This window comes from Bactrocera oleae, chromosome 3 (assembly GCF_042242935.1).
Source record: "Bactrocera oleae isolate idBacOlea1 chromosome 3, idBacOlea1, whole genome shotgun sequence".
In the NCBI taxonomy this organism is placed as follows: Eukaryota; Metazoa; Arthropoda; class Insecta; order Diptera; family Tephritidae; genus Bactrocera; species Bactrocera oleae.
In genome coordinates, this window is record NC_091537.1 from 77,202,572 (window position 1) to 77,219,173 (window position 16,602).

The 16,602-nt window shown below is 32.5% G+C and overlaps 1 protein-coding gene across 4 annotated transcripts; it reads left to right on the forward strand.

The window, feature by feature from the left end:
• The first annotated feature begins 597 nt into the window (after positions 1-597).
• LOC106623573 (uncharacterized) lies at positions 598-13,910 on the forward strand. Of its 4 annotated transcripts, none has more exons than XM_036376401.2 (6): positions 598-766; positions 11,320-11,393; positions 11,454-11,658; positions 11,857-11,928; positions 13,150-13,333; positions 13,394-13,910. In XM_036376401.2, the coding sequence occupies exons 2-6, from the start codon at positions 11,336-11,338 to the stop codon at positions 13,571-13,573; spliced, it is 699 nt and encodes a 232-aa protein (XP_036232294.2). In that variant the 5' UTR covers positions 598-766; positions 11,320-11,335; the 3' UTR covers positions 13,574-13,910. The 4 variants fall into 4 exon arrangements, with proteins under 4 accessions (XP_036232294.2, XP_014098616.2, XP_036232292.2 ...); XM_036376399.2 differs by lacking the exon at positions 598-766 and adding an exon at positions 4,818-5,052; XM_036376402.2 differs by lacking the exon at positions 598-766 and adding an exon at positions 4,818-5,048.
• Positions 13,911-16,602: the final 2,692 nt, after the last annotated feature.

Genomic DNA, 16,602 nt, shown 5'->3' on the forward strand with positions numbered 1-16,602 from the left:
AATGAAATCGGTGATTGCATTTTTTGCTCGGATTGCCGATTCAAGCACTTTCCGTCTTGCACAAATGAAATGCACGACTTAATTTAGAACTACACAATAAAAATTTAAGCATTTTTTGAAAACGTTACAAAATTGCAGCCACATTTAACAGATTAAAAGAAAAAAGTAAAACGGCTTTCATTAATCAAATAACTGCCAACTGCTCAGACAAGCAAATTGATAAATAAATTTGCTGCTAAAACCGCACATTTAATTTATCCACGAGCTATGCGATGGAAAGCGATTTGTTTTGGTTTTTGTTTTCGCTTTTTGCTTGTACTTAAACACATAACCAATTATAAACCTTTTTGAAATAGACTTATTGATACACAGGCCTTTAGAAATTTGCATTAATAATACAATAGTGTAAGTATAAAAAAATTTTACCAATGCCAGAGAGAGTGAGAACTATTTCTGATCAATCGAGTGATAGTAGCCTTTTCAACCCACTTAACGCTCACTTGTTCACCTGCTGGCACCAAAATCTGTCAACGGGTTAAGATCTTTGCCATTGGCAGTGGCAATAGCGTTTGCCGGGTTTATAAACAGCTGGCTAAATACTGGTTGGATTCAATCGTGCAAAAGTTGCTGCGCAGAGAAGACGTCTCCGTTTTGTGTTTTGTACTGAAAAGAGTTTAAACAAAAAACAAAAAAAAAATAGAAGTTTCAATAGTCTGTAAAGAGTGCAAAGCAAACAGAGCAGCTGAAATAAAGAGAGTGTTAAAAAGTGAGTGCAAAATTTGGAAAATAAATAATTTATTAAGTGGCATTGGAAGCTGTTAATTGGTAACCGGTAAAATAAGCCACCTTATTTGTTTCTTTTAAATGTGCAAGATGGCAAGTGATATTACAACTTAAAGAGAAATTTACCACGAAGATATATGAAGCCGCATGTGTAGAGATATTTTCAATAGCAAAAATACTTGATTGTTTTTTTTTTTTTTTTTTTTTTATAAATTACAAGTTTATATATAAAAGGCGACGCAGTTTGCTTTGCAATTCCAGTTTCATATCTATATACATTTCATTTTTTCTATTAAATATTTCTTTGTGTTTTTACAATTCTTAAGAAAACCCAATTAAAATTAATCAATCATATATTTATAAGCAAATAAACGCCGCATTTCACGTAAATAATTAAAAGTTATTGCATTGGTTGTAAATAAATAAACAACTACCTTTGAATGCCAGTGTTTGTAAATACCAATTCTCGTAAGCAAAAGCTCGCATAAAGATGTTTGTACACACCTACACACATTATATACATAAATCTATGTATATATGGTATACATATGTATATATACATATATAGGTATGTATGTACGTTTTTTTTATGATTTCATCAAGCTGAGAGCATTCAAAATTTCAAATCAATGATTTTGCATTCAGACTAGCGCAGCTTTTCTATTTTTCCTACAAAAGTTTAATGTTATTCCGAAACAGTGTGACGAATATGTTAATTGAGTGAACAAATTTTGATTACTTTCAAAAAAAAAAAACTTTCTAGTTTTTCAAACTAATCTTAAGGTGTTTTATTAGTTAATATTTTCAACCAATTCATTCAACAATTTGATTCAAGTTATGTATGTAAGTTATTACATGTTTGATTTCTTCCAAACTCTTTAAGCTGTGACCCTCGTCAAAAATTTTACGTATGCAGTTTCTTCACTCAAGTGGTAATGGCAGTTGCTAGATTTTTATTCATTGAGCCACTCTTCAAATTCTTGGCGAATCGAAAACACATTTTGGTTATGGAAGTAAGATTTTCTGCTATGACATGGTATCGCAAGTTAAAGAGTTTGCATTGTGCTAACTTCAGCCTATGTTAATCTATTTTGTAGTAAACTGGTTTCTAATTGACAAAAGTATGCTAGCTCCGCATAAATTTTTGTTTAAAATGATCGGGGGTTTCCTAAGCATTCTTGAATAATTAACACATATCTACATATATACGAATATTGGTAGTTCATGGATAATACAAAAACGTTAAAAAATAAAACAAGAACAGAATGGAAAATTTTGCTTTGAAAATATTAATTAATTAAATATAAATTTAAAAAATCTGTTGAGTTTAAGAAAATGTTTGCGGTTTAACAAAGTTTGACCTCATTGCTGTGCAGCAGCTATAGGGCTGTGTGATATATACCTATGCACATAGTTATATGTAAAAAAAATATTTAGAAACATTTAGGAATATAAAACTCAAATGAAGAAAAATATAGATATGGGTTTTATATATATAAGGTTGGTTAAGCTATGTAATGAAGTGGAAACTTAATTGGCAAAACGCATTGGGAATATCTTTTTAAGTGACTTATTCCGATTCCAGATAATTCGCCTAGTTTACTGAATAATCCATTTAGAGAAACTTGATATTTTGACTAATAAAATGACCACATAATTTTTATACTACAGAGAGTTATAGAATTATATCTAACATATATAATTGAGCAAGATTACGGGACGTTTTGAAATCCGGCTGACTGTCTGGTTAGACTGTGCAAGCGATAAATTGAGTGCAAATGAAGATATCGGCATGAAACTTTGTATACGTGTTCCTTGGTAGAAAGGTTGGTATTGTACATGTGCGTAATTCTATTGCCATGCCCACAAAATGCCCTGAAGCGAAACCCTTGTCAAAGTATATCATCTCACATCAAAAATGGTTGAAATCGGATCATAACTTATCAAGACCCCCGATACCGAAGATGTGAAGCTGAGTGTCTATATCGGACTTTTTACTGAAAGTAGCAAGCAATCTGTGAGACATAACAATAAAACTTAGAGCAGCTCTAATCCTAGTAATAATGTGTCATTGTGCTAAAAAGTGTATGTTGGTCAATGTATGGGTTATCTTCCTGAAATTGCGTCGAAACATGTTCTCGAATATACGTGAGTATGTCAAAAGTTAATGCGATCAGTTCAGGGCTTCTCCTAGCCCCAATCACACTTTAAACCCTTTGTCTTAGTCAAAATATGTGACATTTTAATAAAATTAAGTGAACGCTGAACTTAAATGACTTCGGTCTATACCTTGGTCTACACCCCATATTCCCACTATAATGTTTTTCAATAAATCTAATAAAAATCCAATAAATAAAATGATCAATTAAATATAGCTCCTTTGGATTGAGTTTATATGACATATTTCTAATTTGAGTAAATATAAATCTTCGCTAAGGACCAAAACTGATCTATGCGCGGCTCATTAGCCTACCTAACCTAAACTAGAAATATATAGGTATTTTTAACACGAAGAAAAATATAGTAATATTAACTAAGTGTGTCATGTTATATGGGTCATATAATAAATGTGAAGAAGGTACTAAATCTGATTATTCACGGTTTCGTCAAATAACGAATGTGTAATTCTTCCGCAACATTTTTACGCCCTTGCAACATGTGTTACTACAGAGTATAATAGTTTTGTGCACCCAAGACTAATCGAGATGGATATGATCAGGATGGCGAGAATCACCTTGTATGTATCAAATTAAACTAATCGAGTTGAAAATTACTAAGAGTGCCGTTACTCACTGAACAACAGAGCTATAAGCATTAAATTTCACAACCGGGATGGCAAAGAAAGATGTTCAATTTATTGAACAATGGGCATGGCACCGCCCACTATTAGGTGAAATCCTATATCTCAGTGACCAATTTCAACCAAATTTGGTGTGTAAAGTTATCCATTTATTAGTGTTGCACACTATGGGCAAAATCGGTTGGCAACCACGCCCACTCCTATGTAATAAACTTTGAAACTCTATCTGATTCTTTCACTTTACAGTATCTAGATCAAATATCAGTGAAATTTGCAAAAATAGTGTCCTCAAAGTATTTAATCTACGCCAAAAATGGTAAAAAATGGCCAAAAAATTTTTAAAATTGAGTGATTACTTCACTTAGCCCGCACATACCTATTATAAATATTTTTTAACTTCCGGTTGACTTTATACCGCATCTATCGGTCAATATGCAAGAAATCTTATTGAAATTCCGAAAGAATTTCTAATAATAGTGTATCTTCTTGCCTGTAATGGATGCAAACTGCCTACTTTTACTTAAAAAAATACGAAAATCCCGTATTTTACATTATTTTGCGAGAGTATAAAATTTAATGTTTAATATAAAGTTTTGTCAACACTGAAGGTATTTCACCGGATTTGATTCTTACAAATTGTAAGACTATAAAATGTTCGGTTACACCTGAACTTAGCCCTTCCTTACTTGTTTATGTATATATGTATATCTAACATTTCAAAACACTGTGCAAACGTAATTTATGCTCAGACACAGCTACATACAAATGTAAATATGTTATCACTTTGCAAATCTTTCCCTCAATAGCTTAAGAGTAGCACCTGGTAAACAGCAAGCATCCCATCAGGTATGATTAATATTTTTAACAAAGTTGTCAAATTATAGATTTCATTTTATTTAACTCAACGCAGAAGATATTAGATATGCCTACATTGGAATAAAATATATTATAATATCACAGCGAAAAAAACAATCTCTTGTTTTAAAATTAAACTTTCTAAATTGTCACTAGCACTTGAAATTTGAAATTAAAATAAATATGCACACACATTCACATTCATATGTACATTCATATACATATGTATGTATACATATGCATAATCGCCAACTTGCTCACCGCCTTGCTATACGCCCGGCCTTAGTTTAAGGTTAAAAGTGATTTGCTGAGATCTTCTGATTTTGCGATACGTCATTTTCAGCGGCGCTTCTCTGCTAGTTTTATTCCATTACTCTACGTAGATTCAGTCAATTTGCAGCATTATCCGCTAACGAAACAATTAATTTTGTGTATACAAAGAAGCTTTCTGTTCATTTAAGCAAGCAATTTTGCTTCAACGTTTTCGCATGCGATAGGTAATTTTTTCGGCTTTGATCTTGAACCAGCATTATTGTGGTCAGCCAGCGGAAAGCGCATTGAACGGACATACACTGGAATAGGTTCCCTTGTAAGGCTTGGCATTGATATTGTAAGTAAGAAACATTTTTTATGTTTATTCATTTTTGTTTTTATTGGTTGTTTTGTTTTGAATTTTGTACCAATCAAATACCGTGCTGGAAATCTATAGAAGTAACGCCTAAGTTGAATTTATACGACAAGATCGTGATTTGTGCACTACACACTTCTAAAGACATAAGTATGTAAGGAATAGTTTTGAATAGACGTAAAATTATCAATTATTACAATTTATGCGAAAACATTGATAGCAAAAAGTTTGTCAGTTCAGCGAAATTTATGAAATATTATTAGCAGAAATATAAAAATATATAAATGGACTTATGTCCGTATATATACAATAGAACATCGGAAGAGTTGAACAAACTGTCCGAACGTAAACATAAGATTTATGGAAATGAAAGTAGTTAATATAAATTTGTAATGGGTGGTTAAAAAAAGCAATCGACATCCCACTTTTTTAACTTATTCCACGTACCTTGGAGTTGAACTACTAATACGCTCTGAAAATTTAACTTAAAATATTTAATAAAAAATTTTGTTGGCCAGCTATGGTGCATGCGTAAGTATTTTATGCTCAATTTTGTCTTTGTATCCGTTGATTTCTGAGACGGTGAATCAGTCGATTGTCAGATCACACGGAACCCGCTTTGCGCAGAGCTTTCGCATGTTTTAATTTACGTAGCATTTTCCATTTAAAAATAGAGCTTTTTTAGCACATGAAAGTGCTTTTTACTATTTTTTTTTTAACAAAGCTCGCAACCCACGTAACAATTCTACGACGGTGAAGGAATTCTTATATACATACTTACATAAGTATGTCATTCGAAGGTTTGGTCTAATTAAACATTGTACAATTAAAGAAGCTATGAGAGCAATAAACACATTTTTAAGTGGTTTCAGTCGACCTTCCATATACCGAATATTAAGGGGCAAAAATAAACGTTATATAAAAACTTGTAATATATAATAGAATTGCTTGAAAAGTTCGAAATGCAACTACGCTTTAGTATTTTGCTTACTATCATCCCTTGAGTATACTTGTTGTCTTTTTTTGTAAAAAAACAATATTGGAAATAAAATTCGTTATAGAGAGGTTAAAAACGAATGAAAATTCGAGTTATGTGCGTACAAAAAAACATAGTACTTACATACATATATAAAAATTCGAAATAAGGCAATTCGTTATAAGGAGACCAAAACATGCTGTAAATCAAATGAAATTGACGTATTCTGGAAATTCATTCGTTATAAAGTTTGCAATAGAAAGTCTCAAAATAATTGAGAATAAAATTATATATAACTTTTTGAAACTGTAGGTGAACGCTCAAACCTAGACGCGCTTTTTATTTCTGCGATAGTCAGCTTTTGCGAGATTCTACTGTATATTTATGTATTTGCTCATACGTTTGTACTTTGAGCACGTTTACAACTACATTTTTAGTTTGTAATCATTTTTGCTGACATTCAAAATGTTTCGCTTCTCCGAATATTACACAATACCGGTTCATGTAAAAACTGTGTTTTCGAAGAATTAAATACAATTGATAATGTAATGCCAACATAAGGCGGCGCTTAAATAATTAGCATTAAACCTGTATGTACGTAGATTATGTACAATACATCTAAAATAACACTATTTATAACTCAAGAGCGGCTGAACCGATTTGGCTGAAGGTTGGTGGGGAGATAGCTTAGAACCGGAAAGCTTACATATTATACTTACTTATGTATATAACAAATCCAACTGTTTGACCAGGGTAAACTCCTGATCTACTCAACCGATTTTAGTAATATTTAGTGCACTTTGTTTACTTTAATCTGACTTAAAAGTGAAGATAGTTCATATTTCCACTGTTAGCAAAATTCTTCTTCGCTGTATCATCCACACGGGTACCGACTGGACAATGGGTGTCGCTTCTTGTTGTAAATAAAACTCACTTCGTAAGTGTCAGATCTGAAAGGTTTAATTTCAGAACATATGTATACCTAAACTGTGTCGATAATAATATAATATATATAAACCTGTTTTAAAAATGTGTAGTCTAAAAAAAATCGGGGTTGCTATCTAATATTAAAAACGCCACGCATAAAGTCCAACACAAGGCATCGAAACTTTTGAGTAACGACAAGATTTTACTTTCGAGTATAAGTTTATGCATACATAAGTACATATATAAGTATAAAAAACATACATATCTTTTATATAGGCTCTCAAGTGACAGATTTATATAAACATCAAACTCCTTTCCATTTAACGGTATCCAATTATACGCATTCGCTCGCGTTGTGTAAACAGCAATAATAACACGGTTAGGAACCGGTTAAGGAGGCAGCAAACAGCACTTCTGCTTTCGACAACGAACAATTTAGCGGAATTAGAGTATAATTTAATTACTTTTCGAGTGGTTTATTGTTGTGGCTAGGTTTTTCCATTTCATCTCCACGCGCGGCTTATGAATATTCTACTTACATAAGTACGTACCTATGTTATTATACCCTGAACAGGGTATTTTAAGTTTGCCACGAAGATTGTACCATCCAGAAGGAAACATCGGAGACCCTCTGTCTGTCCGTCTGCCCAAGATGTCTTGATTCAGGCGCTGCGTTAAAATATACATATTTTATCCTAAGCTAATCATGTAATAGTTTAAGAGACGTAGTGGAAATAGGTACTCCCTTTTGAAAAAGAGTTATGCAACGTTTATTTGAAATCAAGTCACTTTTTCGTGCACTTCGATTTGTTTACTTTGGAATTTTAAAATTTGACGTCATACATATCAAATGAGCGTAAAAAAAATTAAATGTCAAATACTTATTTCACTTTGTTGAATACACTTAGTGTTCAGTCATGTTTTTTAATATTTTTATATATTTCTACGCTTATACATACATATGTGTGTATGTACAAATTTTGTATATGTACTCGTATGTATACTTCGTAGGTAAACAAAATTGTTGCCTCTATTGCTGCAATGAATTTGGAGAGTTTCCATTGTAAGTTTTTTTATAACATTATAAATTAATTTCCAGAACTGCAATTTCACTAAATTTTTAGCATGTTTCGCTATATTTATAATTAGTTTCTTTATTGTGAATTTTTATAAGCCCATAAATCGAATTTTCATAAATAAATGTCTCTATAATAAATTTTATTTCCACTTTTGTTTCTGAACAAAAAAGACAAAAAATATATGTACATAAGTATATACTTACAATACATATGTATTCAGGGGATATCCAGACTTAAAATTTTTATGATAAAAAATATTAAACAGAATGTCATTACTAGTAATTTGTGTATAGGCAGATCGTAAGCAAAATATTCAAGCACAATTTCATCTTAAAATTATTCTATTATAAATTACGTGTTTTCTGTATAGCGAAGTGTATTTTTTGTGCTCCTGAGATTCGCTATATGGAAGTTCGACTGAAACCACTTAAAAACTTATTTCTATGATAGGGACTGTTTAGTTACTAACCCTTAAAAGACACATGTAACAAATTCTCCACCTTCGCAGAATGGTTTCGTAGGACGTAGGACATTTTGAGTGATGCGAAATTTGTTTAAAAAAAGGTAAAAAGGAATTCCATATATTAATTTAACACATTTTTACTGATAAACATATTTCTAATACCAAAAAGTGGCTTGATAAGTCTAAGTCTCCTCCATGACTGATGACGATGAACCTAGTGTACGTTTAAAGGTTATCACAGACAAAAACATTTTCCATTCACATAAATTTTTACACGTGAAAGCTCTATGCAATTCGAGTCCCGTGTGAGCTTACAATCGACTGAATCACCGTATAGGAAATCAACGGATATCATGACCAAATTGCCTTCAAACTACAATACTTATCCAAAAAAAATGTCGTTATAATTGTTGTTTCATTGTACTAAACAAATTTGGAAAGGCTGTTCCGACACTTTAGGGGTCCTATTAGTACATTTGTTACTTGTCTGGAACTAGTATAATTAGATCGTATTTTATAAAACCGAATACAATACATTTCCGTTTGGGAACATAATATTTATTTTTAAATATTCAAATAAACGAACCACTTTCAATTCACAGATGTCGCCAAGTTATTAACTATGCCATGAAATCGTCAAACATTAAAAGTTGCGATGAATTATACTATTTTGGGAAGAACTAGAGTTGTCAGAAAGAACTCTCAAATTACATCTGTATTTGCTCCGACATTTCTTTGCGTTTTTTTTTTCAAACAATATACAAGTGCATACACAAACATATTTATACATGTAAGAGTAATAAATCAAATTTAATTAGCTATTCCATTTCACGAATAAATCTTCTTTCAATTACGTGTAATTATAAGTATCATTTTTAGCCTGTACAGAAGTAGGTGGTAACCATCACGAACAATTAATTATTTAAGATTGATGATGTGGAATTTTCTAATCTCTTGAGCATATGGTAATGGAATACCTATGTACATATATTTTTTCAGCATCAATAAAGAGTGAAACGACTCTCTGATGTCCACGTCTACGTCCCATATAAAGGTTTTGTTCGAAAGTACGCATCGGTCGGAATAATAATCGGTCGACTATATAATAATTTATTATACCTTAACTCCAATATAACGAATATGATAAATATTATTGAGGAAAGACAGTCCTTGACCGATCAAAAATCTGGCTTCGAAAAATGGAAACCCAACGGTAATTGAAATCTAAGCTGAAAATCATCGTACATCCGGTTGACTTTATACCTATGGTATAAATCAATAGTTAATTTTGATACTACTCTAACGGAAAAAGTATACATACATATATACTGTGATAAAAAATAAGGAGATGTGCTTATCGTGGTGTGATGCACTATGAATTTCTACCGCCGGGTCAAATTGTTAAGAAAAAAATATTATTGGAACGTTACGCGTCGTTTGTGTCAAGCTATTCGACTAAATCAGTCGAAATTATGGGCAACCCTTGGTTCTTTGCGCGATAATGCACCATATCATACTGCATTGATTTTTCGCGACCTTTTCGCTATGCAGCAAACTCAAAAAGCCGATGCGGGGATGCCGTTTTGACACGATTTAAGAAATAAAAACCGAATAAAAGACGGTCTTAAATGCTGTACTGAAAAAAAACTATTCCGACTGTTTCGAGGACTGGAAAAAGGGTGTTTTATCGAACCGGGATTATCTAAAAAGGGATGAAATAAATTTGCAAGAATAAATAAAAAAGTTAACATTTTATAAATAAATGCACCTTACTTTTTGATCACATACTACATATGTATATAGAATTTTGTATAATATATATCTGATTATAAACACCAATCAATTAGTATATGTGGTCATCTACTGCAAAACATGGCTAAATTGTTGAGTCATTAGGTGTAAATTAAAACACATTAAGACAAAAACTCGTGAAAGTTGTAAGCGTTTTTTAGTTGAATACAGATAAGATATAATGACATCATATTCTAAAATAAACATTATAATACAATTTAATATTTGGAATTATGAAGTAATCGTTAATGCATTCGATTAATATGCACCAATTGAAATAATATTAAGGAGTCATAACTGCCTAAGAGCAATTGGCGAAAACCTTATTATAATTCTTATTCATTACCTCTCACCTCGATGATAAGTTGTTCTTTTATCCATTATTAAACCCTTATAAGTTTCCACGAAGTTTGTAACACCCAGAAGGAAATGGCGGTCCTATAATCTATATAAGTACATATGTAAATGATCTACGTGATATGCTGAGTGTATTTAGTAATGTCCGTCTGTATATATGGGACATAGTCCCTTAGTTTTTGTGATTCCATTTAAAAGATTCTCCACAAGATGATGCTCATTGGAATCGCCACTATAGGATATAGCTGCCATACAAACTGAGCGATCAAACTCAAATTCTTGTATGGAAAACTTTTTTATTTGGCGATATATCTTTACGAAATCTGGCATAGAAATTAACTTTGTCTTGTTTGTCTTTTGAAACGAGTGCCAAAATTGCTCAACTATAATAAAAATTCCCTAATGATATCTAACAACATTTTGTTTTGAAACTTTTCTGCGATTTTTTGAAAATTTAGCCTCACTGTACACAAATAGAACAGTTTGAGTTGTGGCTATATTCATACATATGTACTTATATATTTAGATATTTTCGCGCGTATTAAACATGTTGTCGCTCTTTTACAAGCAAGCGGTGCTTATCATAACCAACACGAAATATTTCTACACATCCCATTATAAAACAATATACTACAATATGTATTTGTATTTATGTTTCAGACAACTCTCATTCGATATGTGGAAAATTCTATTGGTTTGCATTGTCGCAGTTTTCGTAATGAACGCGGACGGAGGTACACAAATTAAATCGCAAAGGCGACATCAAACTAGACTAAAATCTTCTATTCCAATAGCACGCAATAACAAGCGATATGCCGGCGGATATGCAGGTAGTAGCGCTGGCAGTTATGCTGGAGCAGGTGGTAGCGCCGGAGGCTATGGCGGTGGTTATGACGATTACGATTACGGCTATGCGCCCGATTTTGGTTTTATAGATCCATACTTATTCCATCAACAGCTGACTGCGCAAATTCTTGCCAATCAGGCCACGCAACATCAGTGAGTAAACGTCTCTTATTTTCTCACAAAATATAGCTTGAAAACATACACAATATACATATATAACTCTTTACAACATATTTACATACATGTGTATGACTGCTTTTTGTTGAAATGGTTTCCTGGTCTCTAACAAATATGCTTTGCTAACTAACTCTCTCATCCATTGAAAGCTCTTTGCTCTATGTATTTTCTTAGCGCTATTGCTTCGGTTTATTCTTCCGGCCAAGCTATGGTCACTGCTGATGCATCTCTTTTGCCTGACGATAAGTAAATAACATTATTTGTATAACTATGAGGACAGTTTGATATGTAAATGATGTAAAATTTTGTGCATTAATAACTTCGACAAAAACATCGCTGAATGACACGATCCTCTATTTTTAAGTAAGATACCATTACAGAGATCCAGAAATGACTGATCCAATATTTCAAAGTAGAAGTTAGTTTGGAACTTCGTGAGTTGGTTATGCGATTTAATCACTTTTGTTATTATATTCTCGCAACAGGTTGATACAGAGTAAAATAGTTTTGTTCGCCAATTGTTCGTATAACCTAAAACTAATCGAGATAGATGTAGAGTTATACTTATATAAACATAGAAAGAGAGAGTTATATATAAACATTGAAATCCGAGTGACTGTATATCAGTCCGTCAGTTTGTCTGTGCAATAGCTTGTACAAAAATTTAAATATTGTCATACAACTTTATATACGGGTTCCTTGGTATATAGGGTATTGTAGATGAATGTTGTCACGCCCACAAAAGCATTAAGCTTTTAAGTCATATAACTAAGCCCCAAAGAGGATATAAGATATAAAACTGGAATTTGTTATAGGAGATCGAATTAGTGAGGCACCTGTGATCTGAAAATTTTTATAAAGTGTGAGTATTTCCATCTCTATATCATCTAATTGTTTAAAGTACATATCTCACAAACCTCTAAAGCTATATCAACCAAACTTGCTGAGAACGAATCCTTTCAGCACCACTCAGATAGTGAAAATGGGTGAAATCAGATATTAATCTCGGATAAAGGGCGTGGCACTGCTTACTTTTAGGTAAATCCTATATCTTAGGAACTACACGCCCGATTTAAACCAAATTTAGTACATAACACTATTCTTATATCCTGATCCTACTGTGTGAAATCATTCGGCTGCTCCCGAACTTCCCCCTTCCATATTTATTTAATATAAAGGCAGCACCTGAAAGTATTTCCCCAGCTTCGATTCTGAACTTAGCCCTTCCTTGCGCATTTGATTTTTTCGATAGTCGAATAAAGATTCCCAAACTATAAGGATCGTCATATTTATATAATTTGAGAAAATATCCTTCGCAAAATTATAGTTTGCACAGAAACTAATTTTCCTACAATTTCATTGACTCATCAAACTGTCCTCAACAATTGATGAATTAAAATATTTATAAATCATATTTTTTAATTGTAAAATTTTACTAACTGTTATTTCGTTCATATATTACCTCAGACGTATTCAGCAACAAATCGCTCAACAACAAGCTTACTTCCAAAATGCTTACCCTCCCACCTACTATGGTGGTGGCAATAGGTACGGAACAACAAATCGTTACGCACCCAATCATGCTATCGCTGCAGCATTCATAGGACCTGGTGGATCTTATCACACTGCCAATATCAGTCCAGCAAATCCGGTAATTGAAAGTTGAACAAGCACAATTCTATATGTTAAAATGACTGTGATTTTCTTTCAGGATGTTCCGAATATAACCAATCGTTTTGGTGGACCATCGTCGCCGGGCGGCTTCAAAGGTGTTTCGGTTAGCTCTTTTTCGAGTAGCTCAGACATTAATGGTCAGAAGTCAAGTCAGCGTGGCGCACAGACCACAATCAATGACAATGGCAAAATCACCACATACAGGGTGCAATCTTAAATTCTACGAGATACTTATAATATATTTTTTTTTTATTAAATATAAAGCAATACACTATAAGTATTTATTATTAATTGTGTAGCTTTGTAAAGAAATATTTGTGAATGTATCTTATTGGGGTAGCTTTAAGCTTCAAATCATTATTTATGTCAGGCAGTCTTGAAATACACATACTTACGTACATTGCGAAAAAATTATTTTTATGTCATAGATACATGGTGCATATTACTCTGGCCTATTCTATGTATTTAGTAAAGTTGAAGCGATGGCTGTAAACTAACTTTTGATCTATGCAGGAAGCAATATTAAAAAATCAATTTTTGTTTTACCAAAAGTATTTACTCAATAGAATAGATATAACTTCCAGTTGACTTTATAGTACATACTATATCGGCCAATATGCAGTGATGGACTTACGCCTAGACCCGTGAGGCCCGGGCTTAGGGCGGCAAAAATTTTCAAATGCCAGAATTTTAGAGGCAAAAAAAAGTGAAGACAAGCAATTTCAAAAATTGGTTCAGATTAGTTTTTATAAAAAAATTTCTATTCAGAATAAGGTATTGTACTACAACAAATTTTCAGTGAAGTGCAATCTGCTAAGTATTTTTGTAGATTTTACGCCTGATATTGCACATGTCGATCAGCTTACTATAATTATCAGATATGTACGTGATAACTTGAAATTGTTGAAAGGTTTTTAGAAAGATATTGAGGATGATTGTTAAAATCTCTAGAAAATAATGGTTTGGACATAATGAACTAACGTGACCAATCTTATAATAATGCACGAATCAAAACAATTAATCTTTTAGCATATTACGTTCCTTGTGCCGCCTATTTTTTAAATTTCGGTAACGGAAGCAGTCGACTTCTTTTCTACTTTGCAAGAACTATACAGTTTCTTTACTATATCTACACATCGCTGGGAGATTTTGGTACACTGTACAAATTTAAGAGTTAAGAGTCTTTCTCAAATTCATTGGTCTGCCTCGACATGCATCATATGTTACGCATTAGAAAAAGAGTGGTATGCAATAATTGATGCACTGGAATTTATTGCCGAAAGCAGAGATGAGAAACCGACTACGCTATCTGAAGCTACGGGATTGCAGTGATTAGAAACAGCAATCCTAGTCACCGTTTGGAATATAATTTTAGATCGTTTCAATGCTGCTAATAAGAAGCTTCAAGATATCTCAAGTTAATTTATTATCCGCTGTTAAAATCTATAGTTCTCTGGTTCTATTTCTTCAAGACATGAGAGACAGACAATTTTCTGTAAATGAAGAAAAAGTTGTAGGTGAGTCACGGGTAAATGAAAGAACATATTTTTATGGACAAGAAAATTTTCGCACAAATGTTTATTACCCTACTCTAGATAGTTTGAGTGTACAATTGGCCGGGCGTAAAAGTGCATATGAAAAGCGTTACGAAAATTTCAATTTTTTTGATGATTTATCTGAGAGAGATACAAACGAATTGGAAATCTTACCAATAAACGAGTCAGTAAGTATCTTGACGATTTGGAAGAGACGTTAGGCAATGAAGGCGGCAGCAAGCCTAAATCCGTCATTGCCAATATGAGAGTTATTTTAATGAAATTAAGAGAGCGTGTTTTTATAATAAGAGTGTATTTTTGTGCGAAAGCTTGGCTTAGCCCTCATATGACTGATATTCGGGATTTTGAAACGTTCGGCTGACTTTACTCCATATATATACATAATTATTGTTTATATAAAATAGTTTGAAAGTAAGTTTTCAAGTATACCTGAGCAATGTCAAAAATTAATGCAATCAGCCCTTCCATTTCTTTGCCTCTAAAGAGTAGAGAGTTAGTGTAATATTCGCTGATGAAAAATAAAGTATAGTAATAAATCTAAGGGAGGCTCTAAACTTCAAAATAAGTTAATATGATACCAAAATTGATCGCAATCCATTGAAGATTTCATCGAACAATGAAATTGAACCCTTTCGATACATCTTTTGATATTACCAACAAGTTGAAAGAGTAATTAATGTTCGGTTACACCCGAATTTAGCCCTTTCTTACTTGTTTTACTATATATAAATTTTTGTTTTAGATTTTTATTATATCTCCCATTTAAGTTATATCACCCAAATTTGCAGAGAACAAATCCTTTCGACAGCTCTTACGAACGTGTGAAAACGTTTAAATCGTGCGATAACTTCGCCCACTCCCCATATAATGGTTTTGTTAAAAAGATGGAACAAGAAGGCTTTACAGCAGCCGGTGTCAAAGTTTGACGTCGAACGTAGCACAGCCCACCTTTCACTGAAAGCACATATCTGCGACCTACTCCACCAATTTCAACTTAATTCGGTAGATAAAAACATTCTGACATTCCTATATTATATTGCGAAAATAGGCGAAATCAAACTACAAACAAGTCTTCTTCCTATATAACACAACTACTTATATACATATCGGTCAAAATGAAAGTTATCTAAACAAAATTGAGTGAGCGTATTTTTCTAATAACAATGCATCTTTGCACTTAAAATGGTTAAAAATTGGGTAAAAACTTGCCCTAGCCCCCATATAACTAATATCAGGATTTACAAACATCCGGTTGACTTTAGCCCTTATATATTGGTGATGGTATGTGATGTACCTTAATGAAACTCTGAGGGTATATGCCGAATATGTCGGTCAGCGTATGAGTTGGTATATATTTGTATGTATTTAAAAAATTGCTAGAAAATATTTTCTCGAGTTCAAAAAGTTAGTGCAATTAGTCCAGGCCTTTCTCTGCACTCAATATACTCTACTAGTTATTTCCGACTTTCAACCTGATTTAAAAGCATTTCATGAATTCCGATCCGCTGGTTGAACTTTTCCACAACAACATAATATATTAAATTTAGCTTCCTCGGTTGAGTTTTGACGTGTATAACTGTAAATATATTTATCTCACTTGATGATGGTTTTAATATAAATTTAACTGACGCGAAGTAATATTTTGTATTTAATAAAACTATGTGAGTTTATGACCTATAATATAAGTAAA

Bases quoted from the DNA above. Each gene is read 5' to 3' on its own strand.
- LOC106623573 (XM_036376401.2), top strand. From the start codon at position 11,336: ATGTGGAAAATTCTATTGGTTTGCATTGTCGCAGTTTTCGTAATGAAC. The intron at 11,929-13,149 runs GTAAATAACATT...ATATTACCTCAG, and splicing joins TCTCTTTTGCCTGACGATAA to ACGTATTCAGCAACAAATCG. The intron at 13,334-13,393 runs GTAATTGAAAGT...ATTTTCTTTCAG, and splicing joins ATATCAGTCCAGCAAATCCG to GATGTTCCGAATATAACCAA.